The following is a 26047-nucleotide window of genomic DNA, read 5'->3' as shown; positions in this document are numbered from 1 at the left end:
GTTAGATTAATTGAAAATGAAAACAGTGGTAGTCTTCAAATCAACATGATATAATTGTTTGCCCTGCTTTAGCTCTTCTTTAACCAATGCAATTTTATATGAACCTTTTAGAGGTAAAATTTACACAACAAGGAGGTGCAAAAGGAGTATAAAATTTCCATTTTGTAATGCTATATGGGGTAAAAACTAAACTCAAGCAGTTGCAAATTGGAACCGAGTACAAATGTATCAAATCGAGGTTTGCACCACAACTAAACATAGCCTAAGATACTAAATTAAGGTGATTCAATAGCTAGATTAATACAAACAGAGGGAATATATATATATATATATATATATATACTGCTTTTTTTTAGAAGGTAACTAGATACATGTCACATTATTTTGTGGAGAGGCTTCACAGTATAAAATTTATTGATAGAGTTACAAGAGAAATTGAGGGAAGAAATTAAACAGCACTATTCCCATATCTCACATACAATATTATGCTTTAAACACCCCCTCCCCCCTCACCCTCCATCCCGTTCCAAATAAAAGATCAATTCATTAGCAAGTCTTTGATTTTTTTTTCCTATTTTGAAAAAATCAATTCATTAGCAACATAGAAACAAGAACAGAGAGGAAAAATGGCCATAACAGCAACCTGACAAGACCGACCAAACCAGGAAGCAACTGACTAAAGACAACCTGAGTACAGCCACTAGGAGAAAAACCGGACAACCTCCCAAGGAAAGCCCTATTGTTGACAGCCGGATGTCGGCATTAGACAGTCAAAATTCTTCGCATGCCTCGAAAAATTCTAGTTCTGGCTCTAGCTCTACTTCTGGTTCTGGTTCTGGTTCTGTTTCTGTCTCTGACTCTGGTTCTGGTACTGGTTCTAGTGCGATGGAGAGCACTGACTGTGAGCTGTCGACATTAGACAGCTGAATTTCTTCACATGCATTGTCTTTCTCCAATCTCAACATTTGAAGATCATCCAAGCATAAAATATTTGGCATAGATAGGCAATCAGTTATCCTCAATGTCTTGAGAGATGTGAGGACTTGTAAATTTTCCCTGGGAATAGCCTCCAACTTGGGACATTTCATGATACTCAAATGGCGGAGGGAATTTTTATTATTCTCTAGCAACCATTCCGGCAGAACCTCAAGCTTTTCACAGTTGCTTATTTGAAGGGAAGTAAGAGAGGTGAGTTCGACTGCAAATGATCCTTCACATAGCAACATGGCATTGCTGGATTCAATCCTTAGTCTCTTGAGAGAAGGAAGCAGACAATCTGGTGTGACTCTCAACTTGGCGCACTTCTTGATAATTAACTTCTCGAGGCAAGGGAAAAAGGAAGAAGAAGAGGTAGAAGCTTCCATCCACTCCACCAACATAGGCATGTCTGTCAGCCACAAGGTTTTCAATGATGGAAACATTTGTTTTGTTGTTGCTTGCTTGCCACCACCATCATCACTGCTACTGTTGTCTCCATGGAACTGGATACGTCTAAACATCATCCGGCGTAATTCAAGAATCTTAAGCAATGGTAGATGGCCAAGCATGGGAAGATTTTCCCATCTCCAGCATCCATCTAGTGCTATTCCGACCAAATTGGGGAGAAATGATTCAATCTCCCTCATCCACCCAGGATATCTACTGCCCCCAAAATTACTAATTTGCAACCCCTTCAAATTTGGGTGAGGTTCCAGACCTTCTAGCACATCATTATAATCCACGTCATGATGAATGTTGATATCGCATGGCCTGCACCATTCCAAATCCAATCTCTGGATGTAAAGCTTGTCTTCTAATTTTGCATCCTTGGCTCTTCTTCCATCGTTCACATTCTCTAGATTTGTAATTGCTAATAAACCTCTTAGGTTTAATAGGTTTTGCAACTCTTCAATACCATGTCCATTGTCCCGACCCACTATAAACATGGGTAATGTCTGGAGGCAAAGTAATTTCCCCAACTCCATTGGCATCTTTTCCAAGTTAATACATCCGAATAGATCAAGATGCCTCAAGTTAACGAGCTTCCGCATCTCCATGGGAAGCACTTTAAGCTTCCTGCAATTCTTGAGCCTTAGCGTCTGTAGATTGTAGAGAGTGGTGATTGACTCCGGTAATTTTTCACATTGATTTTCTGACAGGTCAAGGTATCTTAGTAATTTCAACTTCTGGAATGATGCTGGCAACTGAGTGATGCCCACCAAATCTAATACACGCAGGCACTTAAATTTCAAAAGCCTGTCAACAGAAAAACCTTCAAGTAAGTCGGAAACATTCATAAGATCATCAAAATTAAGCCACAAAAGGCAAGTTCGAAGCTTGTTTGCCTCATACGATACTGAGACATTCAGTAACTTCGGTAACTTTGGAGCATACACAGATAAGTGCCGAACATCAGTTGTAATAGTAATGTCATTAACCTCATCGTCTTCGACAAATGACAAGCATTCAGCCTTGGAAACATGTTGTGCAAGATCATGCACAAGGTCGTGCATCTTCACTGTTTCGATGTCTCCATACTCATTTTTCTTTACATCCTGAAAGAAAGAATTCCACAGCAAGTAATTGAACGAGTCATTAGCGATATCCTCCATTTCTTTGATAGCTGCAGCTTGACCGGATGACCCTTGAAAGCCTATGAATCCGTGTGCTATCCACTGCTGAATAAGCATCATTCTATCGATCTCGTAATCCTTGGGAAACACAGAACAATACCTAAAGCATTGCTTTATGTTGGATGGCAAATGGTCATAGCTCAACCTCAATTCTGGTAAGATTCCACCTGATTCAGCCTCTGATAAATCCCAAATTTCACTTGTTTGGACAGCTACCCACTCTTCCTCTTGCTTGTAGTACATCAGACTTCCAAGAGCCTTTGCTGCTAAAGGTAGGCCTCTGCATTTGTCTACCATCTTTTTTCCTATTTCGATCAGTCTTGGAGTCTCTTGTGCTGCTGATCCTTCAGCAAATGCTCTTTTGCTGAAAATTAACCAGCACTCTTCTTTTGACAATAGTCCCAAGTGATGCGTCGGAAGTGTGCCCATGATTTTTGCAACCTCATCTTTGCGCGTAGTCACAATAATTTTGCTCCCTCTTGCTGCTTGGCTTTTCAACAGGAAACCTCTTAACGTATTCCAATTGCTCCGATATTCATCCCAGACATCATCCAGTACTAACAAGAATTTCTTTCCCATCAACTTACTTTGAAGGCTACGGAGCATCACATCCAGATTTGATAAGACATTCATTTCTCCAAGGCTTTCTAGGATTTGTTTTAAAATTCTTTCAATGTTGAAATCTACCGAGATACAAACCCACATACGTTCATCAAAATGTGCTACTACCGCGCCATTGTTGAATGCTACTTGAGCGAGGGTGGTCTTCCCGAGTCCAGCCACACCTACGATGGGGAGGATCGAAATAGCTTTATTTCCATCATCTGGGTTAATTAAAAGGTTTACAATCCTCGTTTTGTCACCATCTCTTCCAAAGACTTCTGATTCTTCTACCATGGAATGGGTGGTTCTTCGACTTTCAACAGTCTCATTGTCTGTAGGCACAAGCCGCATGATAGTCGCTTCCTTTCCAAGATTGTCAAAAGATTCATTTACGCTCTTAATTCTATCGGCCATCTTAAAGAAAGCTGCAACCGGACTGATGGTCGAAAAGAAGTTGCGTACCTTGTCTTTCCTGGTCATCGTCGCTTTTTGTTGCTGAATTAGTATTGTGAACTCGTCCAGCATGTCCTCAGCATCATAAGCTAGATCCTGAACCTTCTTCAACCAATTTCCGACTCTTTGTTCCATTGTTTGTCGATTCTGGGCGTCTTGTAGCACGCCTTGAATCGTTTCTAATTTCATTTTCAGATTATTAAAATGTTCCCTTGAATCATTCGTGAGATTAATCCCTTTGGTTGCAAGGAAGATCACCCTTGTCAGGATTACCTCAGCAACCTTGCAGGTAAACGGATCGGCCATTCTGTTCTTCTTTCTTCCGTGAACTAGAGAAGATTTTGCAAGATTGTGTGCCCCTGTATTAATGAATTCTTTTCTTTGGTAATTGGTGGGGAAAAGAACAATGCTCCCAAGTCAGCCTTCGTGGAGAATTTACAAGTTATCAGCCATCTGTAAAAGAAAAATAAAAAGGATATCAACCCATTACAAAAACAATTCAACAAGTTTGTAAGCATAAGAATCTTATATATATATATATATATAGGTATACATATTTATTTAAGCAGAAGGCATTCTGGCCGCTAAAACATGTTTAATTCTTATTATTATGAAATTCTAAAATAATAAGAATAGGTAAAAATGAGTAGAATTAGAAGACATTGCTATGAAACAATTGAGTGGTGGCTCAGATGTGGACTGGAGTCCCTCTACATGTTATCACCTATTTGGACAGTTATCGGTGTATTGCTTTTAACTACTAAAATAAATTTAATTCTTTTCAAACTAGCAAGTGCCCCATGTTGCTCATTTTCATTTAAAAAAAAAATACCATGTTAGTGATCTATAAACCACTGACTTAGGTTTAAAAAAATGTCGCAGAATATTTACTGGTGGATGGGTGGCAGTCAATGCCCATTGGCTTAAGTATATACAGCAGTTTACCAATAAACATTTATGATGGTGGTTTTGTAGACTTATGCCAGCAGTTTATGATCGCTGGTATAGAAATTTTTTAAAGAATGAAAATAAGCAAAATGGGGCATGATTATTTCTCTTGTTGCATGCAACCTTAATTTTGTATTATGGACTGATTTTTTATTCTGAAAAGAATGATGCCCATGGAAAGAATTTTGTCACCAAATGATCTAATGCTATTCGTTCTTGTCACAATGGAATGAAACTCAAGAACAATGAACCAAAATGGAATTTATTTGTGCAAGTAGATCCATGCACGGATGCACGCGAGAGCAATCCCAATGAGAAAAGAGAACATGGGATATTCACATTGACTGAGACGTGTATTACAACAAAAACAAATGGGAAGAATGGCTCTGTCTATTGCTATTACGAAGAGCGAAATGTACGTGTAAAAACTCATCAATTATCATAAAATTTTTTACGTTTTTAGAGTTCAGTACTCCTCAGATTTGTTTTATTCCCCCCTTATACACACCATCCCTCATTAATTGGAAATCTTATTCAGCTTGATATTAACCCTAATTGTATTAACGCATTAGGAATTCTGAGAGGGATTGAACTCAAATTATCCCTATATTTTTTAATTCTGCAATCAAATTTTTAAGATAATACATGGCTGGGATTTAAATTGGGACTGGATCTAGTAGGCACAACATATTAATCACGTTTAAATAAGCATTTAATAAATACTTATTAAAGGGTAGGCTGGGGGTATTTTAAGGGACAGGTGTTAAAAAATTTTCTAAATACTTATTAAACGTCCTTACAATTATGTGCCTACCTGACCTGAACTGATTGGAATCACCCATCTGACATTTGAATGATTCATTCTTTCATATTTCTCTTGAAAAAAGTCAGATGACTGAGATCTTTTATCTCAAGAGTTGTATTACTTCTTCCTCAACTACTCGCTTATGCTATTCTCCAGTTTGCCACTCCACAAAACTTGTCCCCGATTGTTTTATCCCTTTGCTTTCTCACCTGTCCTTTGGGCTTTATCTTTTGTTCTGATAGCGTCGATCTCAACCTTTTGTCATGATACCTCCACTTGGTTGAAGTATCTATCACTGCTCTTGTACATTTCTGGGTTTTAGGAATTTTGGGTGTTTAAGTAACATTGAATCATCTGCTTTCTCTATTTCCTTTTCTATGTGATGTTGTTTAAAGCATGCTGGTATTTTAGAATGAGAAAGGATAGATAAGTTTTTTCTGTGTTACAGTTTATGACAGATGTGTTCTCTTTATTTTTCTTTGTTGTAGTTTGGTACCATTATGTTGGCCATTTTCGGTTGAGGGTTTTAGATTTTTTGGTTTTCTTTTTTTTCTATGATCGAGTAGGATTTTATGTTGTATTGTCTCCTTTGTTTTATTTTTCTCACTTTCTTGTATGTTCACTACTACTTGATTGCTAACTTATTCTTGTTTGTTTGGGCAGGTTTTGATGCATTGGATATAGGGTTTTATGGATTCTTGTAGTTCATGGTCTGCATGTGCTTCAATTTTAAGTTATTAAGCTTGCTTTCCACAGGTTTTGATGGTGTTTTGTTCCTATGTTTGACTTCCAAGCATCTTGAGTATATGATATGATTTGTTTTGTTAGTATGCTTGCTTCAATTATAACTTATTTTTCTTGTTATTTTCAAATAAAAAAAAAAACTCATTCTTCTTGTATTAGTAGATTCTACTATTTCTTAGCCTAGGTTTTGCATTTTATGTTTCATTTTTTTTCCTTTATTAGTGATTGATGGGTTTTGTTTTTTTTGAAAATGCATCCTTGTTTGTTTTTTCTTTTCATCATCGATTTGTTGCATATGTTTAAAATTTTCTTTTCACCAATTCTAGTTTATTATTTTGGAGCCTCTACCTAGTCTAGTTTAACCTGTTTATCAATGGAATTTTGCTTTATTTGGTTTAGGAGATCGCATCTTGGTAATTGGCAATTTTACATGGATTATTCCTATTTTTAATATTTTCTTTGATTTTATTGAGGACTCTATTTTGGAGAAAATTTTGATGTTGGTCCGAACTTGTCTTGAATGTCTGTACACGTTTTTAGGGCTGCAACTTGGGCCGGGTTGGCCCGAACCCAACCCAAAAAAGTCGAGATGGGTTGGGCCAGGTTGATGATCGGGTTAGGGTTAGGGTTGAAATTCTTGAATCCGACCTTAGTTCGGGTTGGATTAGGGTTGACCCCTTGGGCAACCTGACCCAACCCAAACCCGACCCCCTATAGTAGTAGACTACTAGTCTACTAGTCTACAACTCTACTACATGAACACTGATTTGTTTAGAGGCATGATAATTGTATAGCCCCCCTACATACATACTATCATGCCTTTCTTTAAGTTATCCAGAGGTACTTGACTACTTATCTTTTCCTTTTATCTTATAATCTTTATGTGTTATCTATCAAATAGATTCAATTCATTTGCTTGATCCTATGAGTTGTTGTTAGTGATTTTCTTTCCATAATTTTATGTTTCATTATTGTTGATTTCATGAATTTATATTTTTGAGAAAAAAATTCTATCATAAGTCATAACTTATGAGAAATAAATACTTATTTTCTACTCGATTTTAAGGGATGAGAAAGTTAGGTTGGGCCCAACCCGAGCCCAACCAACCCGAAGTTGACATTGGGTTGGGTCGGGTTGGGTTAGGGTTGAAAGAATTAGTTAGGGTTAGTGTTAGGGTTGGGTAGGTCGGGTTGAAGGTCGGGTTGGGGGTTTAAAACATAGGGTTGGAATAGGGTTGGCCTCAACCCGACCTAACCCGGCTTGACTTGCAGCCCTACATGTTTTACAAGCATGGGACGTAATGGATGAGTGTGTAGATATGGGGATGGACTGGTGGGTTGGATGTGTAGTTGGGTTTAGTAATGGGCATTAGATGGAGTGGGTTGGGCTTTGGTGAGCTTGAGGGCTTGGGGATGGACCTGGTGGGTAGGGGTGTCAATCGACCCATTTTGGTTTGATTCAATCCGATCCAAACTTTATCAAATCGGATTTGGATGGTTCATTCTAATTATTGGATTGAGTTAATTCAAAATAAATTGGTCCATATTCTTATTGGTTTGAATTGGACCTAAACCAAATTTTCAATAAACCGATCATGAGGCCAAACCTTTGTCCAATTTGAAATTAATCAAAAATAAAACCAGCAATAAATCACTTTTACGAAAACACTTTTACAAAATCACTTTAATAAAAGTAATTTTATGAAAAGTATTTTTACGAAAGCACTTTTATAAAAATACTTTTACGAAAGCATTTTTGCAAAGGTACTTTTGTGAAAGCACTTTTACAGAAATAGTTTTATAAAAACACTTTTACAAAAGCACTTATACAAAGTACTTTTACAAAAGCACTTTTATAAAAATACTTTTACAAAAGCATTTTTATAAAAATACTTTTACAATTTCAATAAAGTGCTTTTGTAAAAGAACTTTTATAAAAATGCTTTTATCAAAATATTTTTACAAAAATGCTTTTATATAATTTTTTATATTTCATTCGGTTTGAATTGGATCCAATCCAATCCATTAAAATATTAATGGATTGCATTTGATTTAATTTGTATTGGATTTGGATAGGATTAATCCAATTGACACCTCTATTGGTGGGTTGGGATGAGTGGAGTACGGTGGGGCGCATTTGGGATTTTTTCTTTTGGTTTCATAGTGTGGATTGGATACTGTCGGGATCTGCCTGGTGGTTTTGATTTTAACATGGGGTATTCTGAGTGCTGACATAGATTCAGATGTGCATGGGCCTCATGGGTCCAGAAGGAGATGGGCTTGTGGTTTGTTGGTCTATAAAATCTTTGGAGTTTGGAGGAATTGGTCGTCGACGAAAATGGGTTGCTTCTATGGGCTAGAAGTTCCTTAATTCTTTGTGCTTGTGATTGAGTTGTAGCAAGAGCTGACCAAGGTGGGCCCGAAATTGATGTGAAATTTTGGAACTCATATCATCATGTCCAAGCCCTTGTATTGAAGATAGATTTTTTCTTTTTCTTTTTTTTTTGTGCAATTTACTTGATGTAGCTTTTACCATGTGCTAACCGCAAATATTTGTAATGAGGTTTTAAAATGAAACTTTGCTATAAATTTTAAAATGGAATTCTTTCTTGCCCAAAATATCAACTCTCATTCTTGTCCAAAATGAAATTTTAAAATGGACAAGAATGAGTGAAAATGGATAAAATGAGAAAATATTGCTATAAATCAAACATTTTTTCTTAAAAAATGAATTCTTTTCAAACTAACAAGTGCCTTATGTTGTTCATTTTTATTTTTTAAAAAAAATGTGTTAGCAGTCATAAACCACTGGCGTAGGTCTCCAAAATCATCAGTATAGATGTTTACCGGTAGGGTTGTCAATTGGATTGGATTTGGTCCAATCCGGTCCAATCTAATATTGGTCCATTTGCAAATGGAATAGACCAAATTCATACAAACCAAGCCCAATCTATTCCAAACAAAATGCAAATAGACCAGATTGGTTCCAATCAAATACAAATTGAATCAAACACCTACTTAACATGAGAAATCCAGAAAAAATATATAAAAAAAACTACAACACCTGCTACAATCCAGTCCAGTCCAATTAAAATGGAAATGGACCGGATTGGGTCCAATTCAATCCAAAGTAAATGAATAAAAGCACTTTTGTAAAAGTACTTTTATAAAAGTATTATGATAAAAGTGCTTTCATAAAAGAATTTTTCATAGAAATGCTTTTATAAAAATGCTTTCGTAAAAGTATTTTCATAGAAGTGCTTTCATATAAAAGTATTTTTGTAAAAGTGCTTTTATAAAAATACTTTATTTTTGAAAAAATACTTTCATAAAAGTACTTTTCATAAAATTACTTTTATAAAAGTGACTTCGTATAAAAATACTTTTATAAAATTACTTTGCTTTTACATACTTATTTACTGTTTTCTTCCCCCCCTTATGTTGTATTATATTCTTCTGTATATAACTTCCTCTCCTTCATTAATCACTTTTTTGAAGTGAGGACACTTCTAGAACCTCTCCACTACAATTTTTTAGATTGTTTATGACGAAACTAGGATTATAACTCCTTACATGTAAAAGCTCCTAGGCTATTGAAACAGCACAAGAAAGTTGCAAAGCTTATACAATTGCAGCTCTCATTAAAAGCTCCGCACCACTCAAATCTATAAGATTGCAACAACGGTCTTTTGGAAATAAATCCAAATTATTTTTCTCCAACAGCCTGATCTAGAGGAATAATCTTGGCATTGTCTCAATTAAGGGTGCCAATGGACTGGTTTGGATTGGACTCCGTCCAGTCCAAAATCAATTTGGATGGATTGGACGAACCAACAAGATATATTGGATTGGACTAATCGGGTCCAAAATATTTATTAGATTGGATTGGGCCTGGTCTGTCCGTAACAAATTTATATTGGATTGGATTGGATTAAGTCAATATCTGATTCATTGATATAAGATAAGAATATATGTATCAATGGACCAAATTTGGATTGGACGAACCAACAAGATATATTGGATTGGACCAATCGGGTCCAAAATATTTATTAGATTGAATTGGGTCTGGTCTGTCCGTAACAAATTTATATTGGATTGGATTGGATTGGATTAAGTCAATATCTGATTCATTGATATAAGATAAGAATATATGTATCAATGGACCGAATTTGGATTGAAACCAATCTGAATCAAAATGAATTTAAACAGATTGAACGGCCTAGACATTGAATTGGACTGGTCCAAAACATTCATAGGATTGGATTGGACCTGATCCATTTATAATGGCCTCGCATTGGACTGGTTCGGATTGGACCAAATTCAGTCCAATTGACAGCCCTAATCTCAATATACACCACTTTAATTTGGTTTTGAATATTAGGTTGCCCATCCAAAGTAATAGATTAAGAGGGTGTTTCAGGTGGGTCTTGTTTTGGAAAATAAAAATAACTGTCACATCAGAAAAACAATTTAATTTTGATAATATAGTAGATGTTGCTTTCAGACACCCCTCAGAATTCACTATTTTCTATGTAAAAGAAAAAAAAAGAAATTGTTAAGTTTTCTTACCTGCTGTATCAGAGAAACGCTACATCGATCTCCTTCCCTCTCAACTCCAAAATGCACTAATCTTGATTCCTTCACCTCCAAAACATAGCCAGGTGGAGAAGAGAATAGTCAGTGGATTGAAAAATAACCACAACAGTTTGATAATGATATATCTAAGAACTCAATAGTTTGAAAACGGCCATGAAAAAGCTTTTACCTGGCAATTGATGATGCCTTTCCAGATGAAACCCAGAAAAATGTTTAGAATGTTTGGAATGCTAAATGTCACATACAATAGAAAAAAATCCTTCCGAACATTTGGAATACCAGAGGTCTCAAACTCTTGAAATTAAGAGGGCACCTCCTCGTGAATGGTTGCTTCATCCGTGAAATTTAAAGCTGATTTAGAATTAAAAAAAGAGTATAAATTAGAGATAATATTTCATATTACATGATATATCATATGGGCCTAAATCTGTTGACAAAACAATAAATTATCACCTCAAGCCAAGCTAAGCCTTAAAAACTTTATGGTTGAATTGAACAAATTGCAACTTGCAAATTTTTAAATTTTTGACAGATGCAAACTACCAACCAGACCTTGTTGCCAACTGAGGGGGTGGTTCACTTGCTGTGTTAGGTGGAGTTATGGCTGTCATCGAATATAATAATAATAAACAATACAGATCATATTAGACCTAACTACCTAAGCATTAAAAATCTCATCTGAAATAACATCAATTAGGAGTTGACTTGGAATAACTCATCGGAAACCATACTGCAGTTCCATTTCCTTTTTCACTTTTATTGTATTCAGAAATCTATATCGAGTCATGTCTACTTTTCCTTAAGGTTATGTTTGATTTTTACCTATATAAGTTTTGTAAAGATTTTTCTATTTTTACTTTTTCTTGTAAAGCTTTGACTAGCATTTAATTCAGTTTTTTTTTTTCGTTTTTTTAAAGAAAGACATTACTAATCAATTATAAGCTGTCCTTTTTAATTGATTAAAATATATAATATCAATTATAAGTTGACTTGTAACAATCCAGCAGCTCCATTTTCCTTTTCCCTTTGCCTATATGTACTTTTCATTAAAGCTTTCACTAAATACAATTATTTTTTTTAAGGCCTAAACACAATTAATTCATCATCAAAAATAAAAAGCATAGATGATACAACACATAGGTTGCGATTATGGTCACAGCATTCCCTTGCCCATAGTTTAGATGATATTTATTTAATTGATTAATTCTACTTTTATTATTTACATATGGTCTAAGTTTTCTAACAATTGCTATTATTATTATTAAATCACAATGAAAATTATGAAATATCGGTTTTATCCTATTATTAAATCCTGTTTTGATATCCGCTGCAGTCCCAAAGACAAAGAACTCCATTATCTGTAATAGTTATTAATTAGGGGTGTTCACATTAAATGTTAAATCGATCAAATCGATTAAACTGGTTTGATCCAATCCGAGTTGGTTGGTTTTTTAAAATCATTGGTTGGTTCCAGTTTGTATGGAAAAATAAACCGACAATTTGGTTTGGTTTCAGTTTTTATGTACGAAAACTGAAGTCAAACCAATCCTATATTTTTAAGTATTTATTAATTAGTCCCTACCTTAGTCCCTATATGTTAAATGTTGATATATTTTATTTGTATTTTGTTTGAACTTAAAAAAAAAATGGTTATTTATGATAGAAACTAAAAACGTAAAACCACCTTTTTCTAACTCCCCAAAAACCAAAATTTGAAAAAAAAAAAACAAAAAAGCTAATTCCTTGTGTATCTAAGTACCGATACACCTCTGTCGATACTTTGAACCATGGTTTTGCATAAAAAATTAGTCAATTTAAATATATATTTTGGTTTTGCATAAAAACTAAACAAAAATAAACTTAAATATAAATCAATATTTAGATATACATATTATAGTTTAAAACATATATGAAAACCGACTAAACCGCTAAATCGACCCTTCATATTAGGGTCGGTTTTGCTTCAGGGTCAATCGATTTCGGTTTAGTAAACGAGTAAACCAACTAGGTTGGATGGGTTGAAGAAAATACTCAAATCAACCCAAGGGTGCCTAATGGTTATCGGCTGTAGTCCCCATCCGTACTTTTCCTTCAATCTTTCACAATTAGACTATGTTTACTTTGAAGTAAAAGGTAAGGAAAAAAAAGGAAAAGGTGACGAAACCTTTGAAAACCATGATTCCATGGAAAATCAAAAGCCTACATTGACAGTAGAGGGATGCTAGGCGGGCCGAGTTGAAATTGTCCCTAACCCAACCCAAAGTTGTTGAGCTTGCTACCCTTATCCCAGCACAACCTACTTGTTTTGGGTTGAGCTGGAGTTAGGATTGGGTTGACGCGTTGTTTCTTTCCTACTTCATATTGGTTTCAGTTAGGTTGCCAAATGTATCCATCCCTAAAAACTCGGTCTATATTTTATTACTATTTGCTAGCACTAGCAGTATTCGTCTTACCTGGACTTCGAATTTGAATTTGTCCAATCTACTAGGTCGCCATATATTGGCCGCGTCAATTGTATACAACCCAGAATCTATTGATTTCTATATAGCTTTGTTGTTTTAATTGATGCATGGTTTCTATACTTGTCACCATCAAGGATCGGTGAGTTGAGCAATAACTATGACCCAACCCACCCAAACCATTAAGCCTCTCCCTTGTAGGATTGCCCAACCCACCAGACCCGGGACTAAATGGATACAATCCAACCCACCAACTAATGGTTGGGTTGGGCGGGTTAGCGGGTGGGTTGGGTTGAAAAATTGCCACCCCTACTTACACTTACGAAAAAGAACCTCCCTTTCCAATCGTTGATTAAGGAGGGGGCTCTGAAGAGTGCCTTCAAGTTCAGTTGGGTAGAGAAATAATAATATCCCTTTGCTAATTCTTCTTTAGAGAGAAAAGAGTATAGAAGATAGGGAAGATCACCAGTAGGTTGTGGATAGTATAAAAGCAGAGGAGTTCGACCATGTATTGAAAAGAGTAGGTCACTAATTGGACGAGTAGTACATGGTAGTCCCTCAACACAACTACTAACCCCTTATCCAAGGGAAGCTTGAGGCCAGCCCTGATATTGTCCTCGTATATGTAGAGTTCACCCAGACAAGGTGAGTTAGCCCTCTCCCTCTTCCTTGGAAATCTTAGCTCATACTTTAGGGGATAAAGTATTGCTCCCTAATCTTCCACACATCCCCCTCAAACAAGGAATAAGGAGCGTCACCAAGACCAATTGGGGCCCGAGCTAGGACCTCTTTGACCTCCTTGGTGTAGTCCTCTACCTCAATCTCAGCCGAGGTGATGAAATCCTCGTCTATCTCCTTATGGTCATTTTCCTCATATTTGATTATGAGGATGTCCACCTCAGCCTCAACCTAATTGGCATAAGTCTCGAGGACTACTACCTCAACCACCTATTGGCGAGGTGACACATAGCTCTGCTTGCTCTCTAATGGAGCGCGATCCGGTCGGTCTTAGCTGTCCACGACCTTGCTTCTGAACGGGGTAGCAGGGAACTTGAAACGGAGGAGATGAGGAAGCTCCGGGGGGAACCTGGTGTAGCGGCTCCGAAGCTCAAGTTAGAATCCTTCAAAAGCAAGATAATACCAGATAGCGCAAAGTTTGCATACCTTGTTTGTTGGGGGCAGGAGGCTCTTATAATCACTTCGTGCACTCGCTACGAGGCCTTTGTCAGGTCAGGTATGATTACCCTTGTGCTTGTCAATTCGGCCGTCGTCCTTTTTGCTGGGACAGAACCGTCACTGCCTAACCATCTCTCTAACTGGAGATGGTGGTGTCAGTGGCGATGGCAGGTGACCGTTTAGAGTGCGGCCGCCAAACGTCAGATCCCAAGTTAGTCAAGTGCGGTGCCCTCGGGCACGGACTTCCTCAGTGTTAGGCATGGTATGACTTGTTTGGTTTTGGTGCCCAGAAGGTGATGCGGAGTGCTAAGCGAGGCGAAGTCTTGAGCTCGGAAGTATCTATAGGGCAGGTCAGTTCGGCGAGGTGTATCCCAAACTGTTACAAGGTTGGCCAGTTCGGTGAGGTGTATCCCGAGCTGTTACAAGGTTGGTCAGTTTGGCGAGGTGTATCCCGAGCTGTTACAAAGTTGGCCAGTTCGGCGAGGTGTATCCCGAACTGTTACAAGGTGGCCAGTTCGGCGAGGTATATCCCGAGTTGTTACAAGGTTGGTCAGTTCGGCGAGGTGTATCCCGAGCTGTTACAAAGTTGGCCAGTTCGGATTACTCTGGTTTTGGGCCAAGGGTGAGTTCGGGGCCCCCGTAGGGAGTTCGGTCCGCTGGTGTCCCCTTGTTCACGCCTTAGGCTTGGCCCCTTTTGCCGAGCTGTTGTTTCTGCCACGTGTCCCATAACAGTGAGGTCGGGCCAAATCTTCCTTCATCAATTGCCCCCCACTCCTCGCGCCGTGGGTCTTGCCCTGGTGCGGGGAGTTTCGCGAGGTAGTAGGTGGATGTCTCGTCCTTCGAATCTTGACTGCGCGAGTTGCTTTTGCCAGGGTTCTTCGGTTTCCGAGAAGGCTGGAAACGTGCCTACTCATGAATGCTGATGGTTGTGGCAGCGCGCGTTTTAAATTTCAAAAATTCGCGCCGCTGGGACGTGATAGCGGGTCATTCAAAAATGCGTGCCACTACTGTACGTGCGTGGGCGGCTGTCAGGGAGACGTGCGGCGCATCAGTTTCGGAAAGACGCGTGTCGAAGCGACGTCGGTTTCAAAAAGACGTGCGCTGACGTTTCACTTTTTTCGGAAAGACGTGCGCCAATCACGTCTCGACCTTATGGGACGTGTGGTCAGCAAAAACGTGGGCCGTCGGGTCGTCTTCGATCTGCACGGTCAATTCTTGGTTACTATAGCTATAAATAGTGGGGGACCCTAGTCGATTTGTCACTTCTGCTGTTTGTCTACTGAGCTCGCGTCCAACTTTTCAGCTCGTGTCCAAGTTTTTTCCAGCTCGCGTCAAGGCTGGTTATATAGCCTTCAAGGTTCTTTGGCTTGTTCAAGTCTCTAGAGCCTTCAAACTTTCTTCCAGTGAGTACTTTCCTGAATCCACCTTTTCCCCAATGTCTAGCTTTGATAGCTCAGACGATTCTTCAAGTAGGGCCGGCGTAGGTTCTACCAACCGAGCCGTGCCCCCGGACTGCCTCAGTGATCCTGAGGTGGAACTCGAGGACTATGAACCAGTAGGCCGAGTCGCTTCGGGTAGTTTGGCGTCTACCTCCTGCCGAGGTCGGATGCTAGACAGGTTTGGTCCCTCGACCATGACGCCTGAGGGGCTTCAATCCATACTTATGTCTTACAACCTTCCTGGGGGGTATACATATTTTATTCCTTCGGGTAGCTTTCCTTGGGAACACGGTCCTGATGAGATCGTGATTTTTCGAGAGCAGCTCGCTGTGGGGTTGCGACTTCCTTTCCACCCTCTTCTCATCGAAGTCATAAACCACTTCGGTGTCACCATTGGCCAACTTCATCCGAACTCTATTCGGAACCTGGTGGGGACAATTTCCCTTTTTTGCGAGCAGAACTTCCCATTAGACTTAGAGATATTCTCCTCTATCTTGATGCTCAAGAGACAGGCGGGTTCTCTTCCTGGGGGAAGACGAGCATATTACCTTTCTCCTTGCCAGGGTTTTAAGCTTCTGCATGATCTTCCTAATAAGGTCCCGACGTGGAAGCGGGACTACTTCGGCGTGCGAAGTGCACAAGGAAGGCCCTTTCAAACCGGGTGGGGTGAGGCCGCTCCTGATTTAGGCGTGACTCTCGATAAAGAGACGGTGAAGGGCCTCCAGCAATGGGCACGACAAGGTTTAAAGTGCCATTACTACTTAACGGAGGCTAAGCTTATTGCGGCCGGCCTGAGTTCGAGTAGGTTTCTAGCTATGCGGTTTCTTGCTTGCTTTGTTCTTTCCATTTTTTCTGATGTCGAACTCATTTCTACAGGTGTGATGGACGCAGAGAGAACTCGTGGGGGGCGTCTATTCCAAGGTATGAAGAGGAGGAAGCGGGTCGCCAAGCGAACTCGTACCGAGCTGTCCCTGGATGAGGAGCCCCAAGTTCCAGACCACACGGCGGAGGATCTGCCCAGGGAGCCCGAGGTGACTCCACCGATGCATGAAACTGTTGGGGCACCTTATGCTGAGACCACTCATACGGGCGCTCCTGCATACTCAAGTGCTCCTGCTCACTCTGGGTCCGCTCATACGCGGGCTGGGCCCTCGGGCTCGGGAACTCAAGGGAAGTTCAGGAGCGTGTTGATGCCGAACTATGCTCTTCAGAAGAGTAGGGAGGCTACTTTCCCTGAGGAGATCGCGGCGTGGACCGATCTTCCCTTGAATCAGGTCGCCTGCCACGCCGTAACACATGCTATGGTGGTAAGTTAGATTTCGTCGGCCTTTTTCATTTTCTGTCACTTTTGCTGTTATTGCTCACTTGTTTCTTTTGGTAGGTGAATTCTTCAATTCATGCCTTAGCAGCCCAAGTGGAGAGGAGCTCGCGACAGGCGCGAGCTGCTGAGGCTGCCGCTCATGCTGCTGAAGAAGCTTTCCGTGCTGCAGAGGCAAATACCCAGGCTGCTGAGGCGGCCGCTTATACTGCCAAAGAGGCTACTCACGTCGCGATGGCCAGACAAGCAAGGTCTCAGCGTGACGCCGAGGCCATGGGGGTAGTTGTCAAGCATATGGCGGACTTGAAGTTGGATTTGCAGCATCAAGTCGAATATCTTCAGGAGGACATCAGGGAGAGAACACATATTTTTTCCCAAGGCATTGAAGACGCCAAGAAGAAGGCAATTGAAGACTACATTGCCTCTCCTCGTTTTGACGATCTGATGGTGGATTCTTACAGGAGGGGGTTCAAATTGAGCAGGTGGATGATCCGGAATACGTACCCCGACCTCGATGTTAGTGCCATATCCACTTTGTGTATAACTCAGGAGATGGCCAATGCTGCCGATGGCGAGCTAGACTCTGAAGGAGAGGCAGGGCCTTCGGGTGTTGTTGAACTGCCTTCTGATGGCGAAGAAGTAGCTCCGGGCATGTAACTTTTTTCTTTTTTTTTTTTGTAAGTCCCTTCTGATGGCCAATGTACTCCTGTTTCTTGCAACGGAATAGATAAGTCTTTTTGCACAAGTGTTCCTTTTCCCCGAACTGATTCTTTGTCGATGCCACTTTGTCCGGGTTATTATACTTCCGCGACCTGTTTTGCCGCGAAGGCTTTTTTGCAACAAATTGATTTTTTGCCGAGCTGATAAGACTTCTTTGCTTGTTTACGCCGAGGTTCCTCTTGGCTCTGCATCGTGGCCCATAGGACCTGATTTCGTCCACTTCGCTTGGCGGTTTATAGGTAGTATCGCCTTAAGTTCACGATGTTCCATGCTCGAGGTACTTGTTTGCCTTCCAAGGTTTCGAGTTCGTATGCCCCCCCGAGCACTCTTTTTACTTTATAGGGCCCTTCCCAGTTTGGTCCAAGTTTGTCCATGCCGGGTTCGGGCACCATAATCTTACGAAGAACCAGGTCACCGACTCAAAAACTTCATTGCTTTACTCTGGTATTGTAGTAGCAAGCTACCTGCTACTGGTATGCCGCTGTTCGGATGTGCGCGAGGTCCCTTACCTAGTCCAATAGGTCAAGGTTGGTACGTAACTCGTCTCCATTCGTCCGATCGTCGTATGTTTCTAGTCGTAATGTTGGTACTTCGACTTCTGCCGGGATCACTGCTTCAGTGCCGTAGGTGAGGTTGAAGGGGGTTTCTCCCGTGGTAGTTTTTTTCTGTAGTTTGGTGAGCCCATAAGACACTTGGTAGCTTTTCGGCCCACAATCCCTTAGCTCGATCCAGACGTGCTTTCAATCCGCGCAGGATGGCTCTGTTCATTACTTCCGTCTGACCGTTTGCCTGGGGTGCGCGACTGATGTGATGTTTTTCCGAATCCCCATGTTCTGGCACCACTCTTGGAACTTGATATCCTTGAACTACTTGCCGTTGTCGGAGATTAGTACCCGAGGTAACTTGAAGCGACATACTATGTTCTTCCAAAAGAAGTTCTGTATGTTTCGGGCCATAACAGTTGCCAGAGGTTCGGCTTCTATCCACTTCGTAAAGTAATCTACTGCAACAACTAGGAATTTTCTTTCACCTGTTGCTGGTGGGAATGGCCCCAGGAAGTTGATGCCCCATTGTGCAAAGGGCCACGGGCTGGCGAGGTATTTGAGGTCGGAGGCAGGTTGATGGTGGATATTGGCATGGTTCTGACACTTGTCGCATTTTCTGACGAGCTCGACAAATTCTGCCTTCATCGTTGGCCAGTAGTATCCTTGTCGAAGTGCTTTTTGGGCGAGTGCTCTGCCCCCCAAGTGTCCGCCGCACAGGCCTTCATGAGTGTCACGGAGTACGAACTCGGCTTCGGCAGGTCGCAGGCAACGCAAGTAGGGGAGTGTGTAGGACCGTCAGTATAACCGTTCATCTATTATGACGTATTTGGCTATCTGGCGCTGCACCCTCTTGGCCGCATTGCATTCTACAGGGAGGGTTCCGTCTATCAAGAAGCTTGTGAGTGGGTCGATCCAGCTCGGTTCTGCTTTCAAGACGGGAGCGACCTCCTCTGTCCCCCCGAGAATACTAGGCCGAGGTAAGTCCTCTATGTAAACAGTTCTCATGTTGTTGTGACTTGTGCTGGCTAACCGGGACAGAGCGTCGGCCTCAGTGTTCTTTGACCTCGGGATTTGCCTGATGAAGTGTGACTGGAAGTTGAGCGGGGCTTCTTTTACTTTGGCCAAATATGCGATCATGGAGAGCTCGCGTGCTTCATACTCGCCTGTAACTTGGTTGACCATGAGCTGGGAATCGCTGCAGATGACCAAGTGTTTTGCCTTTACCTTTCGCGCTAGGTCCAGCCCAACTATCAATGCTTCGTACTCTGCCCCGTTGTTGGATGTCGTGAACTCAAAGCGTAGTGCGTATTCTAATTTTGTGCCGCCCGGGCTGCATAAGACTATTCCAACTCCGCTGCCTTGCCGGTTCGAGGAACCATCCACGTGAAGGACCCAGGGCTCCTCATCCCAGTTCGCGTTTCGCCTGACCAGGAGAGATGCCACACTAGCTGCTACTTCGCGGGGTTCGGACTCTATTGGCTCGGGAGCTCCGGGTTTGCCCGAACTGGGGACCTCAGGCTCGACCTGTGGGGCTTCGTGGCTGAAAGTGCACTCGGCGATAAAATCTGCCAAAGCTTGGGCCTTAATAGCGGTTCTTGGTTTGTACTGGAGGTCGTACTCACTGAGTTCGATGGCCTATTTCGTCAGTCGACTGGATTTTACTAATAGCGGTGTGAGCCTGGAAGTATGGGCAGAGTTTCCGAGCTGCTGTCACTAAGGTGTATGCTAGCTTTTCTATCTGCGGGTACCTTGTCTCTGCTCCCTACAAAATTTTACTAACATAATAGATGGGTCGCTGGACCCGGTCTGTTTCTTTTATTAGTACCGAACTGACCACCTCGTCGCTTGCCGAGAGCTACAGTTCTAAGAACTCGCCCACCTCGGGTCGGGCTAAGGTCGACACACTAGCGAGGTAACCTTTTAGCTCATCAAATGCGAACTGGTAGTCCTGGGTCCACTCAAACCCTTTGCCTTTGATTTCCTTGAAGAAGGGTAGGCAGCGGTCTGCTGATTTGGACATGAAGCGGCTTAGAGCGGCTATGCGGCCGTTTAGCCTCTGAACCTCTTTTACTTTCCGAGGTGGTCTCATATCTAGAATGGCTTTTATTTTGTCCGGGTTGGCCTCAATACCGCGCCGATTGACAATGTACCCTAGGAATTTGCCCGAGGTGACGCCGAAGACACATTTGTTGGGGTTCAATTTCATGCTAATCTGACGCAGGATTTGGAAGACAGAATCTAAGTCTTGTATTAATTCTTGTGAAAATTGAGTCTTGATGACCATGTCGTTTACATAGCACTCTATCTTCGTGCAAATTAGGGGCCGAAACAGCCTATTTACAAGTCTTTGGAAAGTCGCCCCAGCATTTTTTAGTCCGAAGGGCATGACCTTGTAGCAATACAGGCCGAACTCGGTTATGAAGCTGGTTTTTTCCTCATCGGACGGGTCCATCCAGATTTGGTTGTAGCCCGAGTAGGCATCCAGGAAGCTTAGCAACTCACTTCCCGAGGTCGCGTCCACTAGGCGGTCAATTCTGGGGAGGGGGAAGCAATGTTTCGGGCAAGCTCGGTTCAGATCGGTGTAGTCGACGCACATGCGCCACTTGCCGTTTGCCATTTTTACCAACACCGGGTTGGCCACCCAGCTTGGGTAATGGACTTCCCTTATGAAGTTTGCTGCGAGGAGCTTCTCGACCTCCTCGTCGACCGCCCTCCAGCGTTCTGGGGCTAAGTTGTGTTTCTTCTGTCTAATGGGTCCGACTACAGGGTCAGTATTAAGTTTGTGAGTTATCAGGCCGGGGCTAATGCCGGGCATGTCGGTCGCGGACCAGGAAAAAATATCTAAATTTTGAAGTAAAAAACTCACCAGTTCGGTTCGTAGGGGTTCCTCGACGGAAGCTCCGATCTAAAGTGTGCGAGCTGGGTCCGTAGCCGAAGTCGGGATTGCGATCGTTTCCTCCATGGGCGAAGCTCGTTCCTCACCTTGCTCCGCAGGCCACTCCAGTTCGAGGTCGTCGGCCGCCTTGGTTTTTCCCTTCAGGGCGGCAACATAACACTTGCGGGACTCGAGTTGATCGCCCCGCGCTACCCCCACACCGAAGTCCATAGGGAACTTCATGGCCAAATAGTAGGTGGAGACCGCCACCCATAGGATATGCGTGATCGGCCGCCCTATTATGGCATTGTATGGGGAGGGGGTCGCGACTACCAGGAAATCATGGTTGAGTCTGACTGCACAAGGCCATGTGCCGACTTCCACAGGTACTGTTATTTTTCCGAGGGGCCTGACTTCCTCTCCCCTGAAACCCACCAAGGGAGTGTTCGCGGGCTTCAGCTCGCTCCTCTATAATTGCAGCTGGTCAAATGCTGATTTAAAGAGGATGTCCGCTGAGCTGCCCGAATCTACGAGTATGCGTCTGACCTCGAAGTCGCTGATCCTTAGTTTAATGACAAGTGCATCATCATGGGGGTAGCGGACCCCTCGCGCGTCATCCTCCGTGAAGAAGATTGGTTCTTCGGTCTTTGGTCTCTTTGGGGGGTTCCGTTCTTCGAGGGCCGCTTCGCGAACTGAAGTCCGGGCCGCTGCCGAGGTACACCCCGCTACCACCGAACCTCCCACAATTACATGGATGGTTCCCCGAACTGGCCTCTCTTCCGGAGGCTGTCGTTGCAACGGTTCGGCAGGTCTATTGCTAGACTCGGGGGCATCCTTTTCGTGCTCCCCTTGCTGACCTGCCTTATTGTTATTATTGTTGTGCTATACAAAGTTTCTCAAGTATCTATGACAGATGAGCCCCTCTATCTCGTCCCGGAGGTTATTACACTGCTCGGTACTATGACCATGGTCTCTATGGAAACTACAATACAAATTCTTATTTCTCTCGTTCGGATTTCCCTTTAGGCGAGGTGACCACTTCACGTACGGGGCATCTTTGATCATCATTAAGATCTCGGTCCGCCTTGTGTTTAACGACGTGTAGTCTGTCCGAACTGCTAGGGGAGTCCGGAATGACTGGTTCGGCTTCGGCTCCCAGGCCGGGTTTTTTCTGTCGACCGGGTTGGAGAGCTCGCCTTCTCTCTTTCTTTTCTCATTCCCGCCTTCGGTTTGTTGGTTGATTTCTTCCTCTATCCTCATGAACTTATCCACGAGCTTGAGGAATTCGGCCACGGTTGCGGGCTAGTTAGCCACCATGTGCCATTTGAATTCTTTGTGCGTCACCCTTCTTTTGGCTGCCGCGAGCTGCACTGCGGGGTCCAACCGCGGCATCTGCAAGCATGCTTCGTTGAATCGCTTGATGTAGCCCCGGATGGATTCTCCTTCTCTTTGGACTACTCCGAATATGCTTTCCTCTGTTCAGGGTCACCATTGGCTGGTGACAAAGTGTGCGGTGAAGACCTGCACGAACTGGGCCCAACACTTTATCGACCCGGGGGCCAGGTGCATTTGGGACTGAAAAGCATCAACGTGGTCGTTGGGGTTGAAGGGCCCGTCGTACTTGTCCAGAGGTGGGAGCTTGAAATTTCCTGGTAAGGGGACCACTAGGAGTTCTGATGCGAGGGGGGAAGGAAACGAGAGAATCGGGGCAGCTCCTACCTCATTCGAGCTTGTCTCTTTGCCTCCGAGTTCTGACAAGGTACGAGTGGCAGTTCGGCGACTTCGTCGGCGCCTTCGTTGTTGAGTGGGCCTTGTATTGGCGCTACTGGCCTCCGTGTTACCGAGCTCAATGGGCCCGGAATGGTGGTAGTCTGCCGCCAGGGCGCCGAATCGGTTTTCCGTGAGCGGGAACTCGGGCTTGGAGCGCCGGGGTGCCAACCTCGCGGGCGAGGTTCCCGACCCGCCTGCGGGTTGCGAGGCGAGGATGGTATTTTTCTCTCTTCGGCCTAGAGATGAGGCCTGGCTGTTAGGGGGGTTCTGGGGCCGGGAGGCCTTCGCCTGGTGGGGGCGTCCATCCTGCGGGGAGGCCTTGACCGGCCTCAGAGCGGGGTGGCGAGGTGGAAGTAGTGGCTGGTTCAGTGGCAATTGGGGGAACTGCTGTTGATAGTGATACTAGGAGATGTTGTGCAGTACTTGGTGCTGGTGAGGCTGGTGCTGCTGGAACTGTTGCATTTGGGCTTGCATTGCCCGCATGCACTGCATCAGGTCGTCCAACCGGTTTTGGCTGGCTACCAGGGGGACGGCAGTCGGTTAAGTAAAGGTTATCTCAATGGGGAGAGGAAAGGGGATGCTTGTGGTAGGAAGGTTTACGGGCGCCACTGCTTGTGGCGGGTTCAAGCTGGGGATCCCATCCACGGAAAGGGGGATGGTGAACTATCCAACGCACACCACGGGGACGTGCCACGTCCGGCGTTGCTGGAGGAGGCCATGAGTGTTGGGTTTTTTGAAGAAAAGGGGTTATGGAAGTTTGGAGGGAGGCTTTTTGAAGCGTTCCCACAGACGGCGCCAATTGATGGAACGCGATCCGGCCAGTCTTAGCTGTCCACGACCTTGCTTCTGAACGGGGTAGCAGGGAACCTGAAACGGAGGAGATGAGGAAGCTCCAGGGGGAACCCGGTGTAGCGGCTCCGAAGCTCAAGTTAGAATCCTTCAAAAGCAAGATAATACCAGATAGCGCAAAGTTTGCATACCTTGTTTGTTGGGGGCAGGGGGCTCTTATAATCACTTCGTGCACTCGCTCCGAGGCCCTTGTCAGGTCGGGTATGATTACCCTTGTGCTTGTCAATTCGACCGTCATCCTTTCTACTGGGACAGAACCGTCACTGCCTAACCGTCTCTCTAACTGGAGATGGCGGTGTCAGTGGCGGTGGCAGGTGGTCGTTTAGAGTGCGGCCGCCAAACGTCAGATCCCAAGTCAGTTAGGTGCGGCGCCCTCGGGCACGGTACGACTTGTTTGGTTTTGGTGCCCAGAAGGTGATTCGGAGTGCTGAGCGAGGCGAAGTCTTGAGCTCAGAGGTATCTATAGGGCAGGTCAGTTCGGCGACGTGTATCCCGAACTGTTACAAGGTTGGCCAGTTCGGCGACGTGTATCCCGAGCTGTTACAAGGTTGGTCAGTTCGGCGAGATGTATCCCGAGCTGTTACAAAGTTGGCCAGTTCGGCGAGGTGTATCCCAAACTGTTACAAGGTGGCCAGTTCGGCGAGGTATATCCCAAGCTGTTACAAGGTTGGTCAGTTTGGCGAGGTGTATCCCGACCTGTTACAAAGTTGGCCAGTTTGGATTACTCTGGTTTTGGGCCAAGGGTGAGTTCGGGCCCCCGTAGGGAATTCGGTCCACTGGTGTCCCCTTGTTCACGCCTTAGGCATGGCCCCTTTTGCCAAGCTGTTGTTTTTGCCACGTGTCGCATAACACTGAGGTCGAGCCAAATCTTCCTTCATCACTATTTATATCCCGAGTGTAAGGAACACAAAGACGAAGACATGGAGAAACACGTACTAGGAATGAGGTCTATAGTAAAGTCAAGAGTATTCATAGATGAGGACCAAAGCTGAACTCCGCTAGGCTCTCTCTCTTAAATGACAAAGGCGATTGATTCTATTCCTCCCCTTTTATAAGGACAACTCTTGCTAGATGATTTATGATCAACAATCCAAAATTCCAAATGATGTCCTATGCATGTGAGCTTGGAAGATGAAGTGTTGCGATTTAATGTACCTCGGTATGAAAATTTAAATTTTGAAATCCCTGTGCATGACTTTCAAAACATCCCCAGAACATTTCTCGATGATGTATTAGTCCTGATAATGTCATTATGATGTTCTCAATACACGGCAGGGATGTATTGTGGGGTGTTGTGGGGCGGAGATATGATCTCCGTAAAGAATTCATCCTCCTAACAGCTATGGAACACCTCACTCCGCAACTTTCGAACTATAGGGCAAGTTATGGAGGCATGGACTGCCTTAGTTGATGAACCACCATATAGATGATGGCATGGACGACACCTAACGGAGAAATGTAGTGTGGTTGGTGTAGAGAATGATGACTTGGCACGATATCACTTTTCATATGGAGAAGGGGACAACGATTAGGGGTGAGTATTCGATTAAAAACCGAATCAAATAAACTGAAATTTTAAAAACCGAACTAAACAAATAAAAACCGAAACCGAAATCAAAATTTTTGGTTTAAACCGAATTGTAATAATATATACTTTATTATATATATAATAATATATATTATATATTATATACTATAAAATATATATTATGAAATCAAATTTCAGTATATTATATATTAATATATAAATATATAATATATTATATATTATATGTTACATATTACATATTATATATTACATATAATAATAAAAAATTTGATTAATTCGATTAACTGAAATTCTAATTCTAAAAACAAAAACCAAAATAACCGAACCAAATTAATCAAAAACTTAAAAAATCAAATTAAAAAAACCGAAACTGACATTTTTAATTCGATTATTCGATTTTAACTGAATAATGCTCACCCCTAACAACGATGCATGCTGCAGACCTCAGACAAAAAGGGGCATGTGGCAAACACTGGCTAGACGCCGACATTCCTTAGGGTGCAGACCTCTTGCGCGAAGGGTGTAGAACTAACTCTTGGAACCTCAGGCACTTACCCACACGCATTTAGGGGAAAGGCACCCAAGG

General features: G+C 42.8%; 1 protein-coding gene across 1 annotated transcript; it reads right to left on the bottom strand.

Moving 5' to 3' along the window:
- Positions 1 to 539: 539 nt before the first annotated feature.
- LOC148852281 (putative disease resistance protein RGA3) lies at positions 540 to 4156 on the bottom strand. The gene has a single exon (XM_088946441.1). It carries the CDS (start codon positions 3972 to 3974, stop codon positions 771 to 773), a length of 3204 nt encoding a protein of 1067 aa, XP_088802567.1. The 5' UTR covers positions 3975 to 4156; the 3' UTR covers positions 540 to 770.
- Between the last annotated feature and the right edge of the window lie 21891 nt (positions 4157 to 26047).

This window comes from Nelumbo lutea, chromosome 5, assembly GCF_056320005.1.
Source record: "Nelumbo lutea isolate HS-2025 chromosome 5, American lotus-T2T, whole genome shotgun sequence".
NCBI lineage: Eukaryota > Viridiplantae > Streptophyta > Magnoliopsida > Proteales > Nelumbonaceae > Nelumbo > Nelumbo lutea.
The sequence above is the reverse complement of the archived record's forward strand: the minus strand, read 5'-3'. Positions and strand labels throughout refer to the sequence as shown.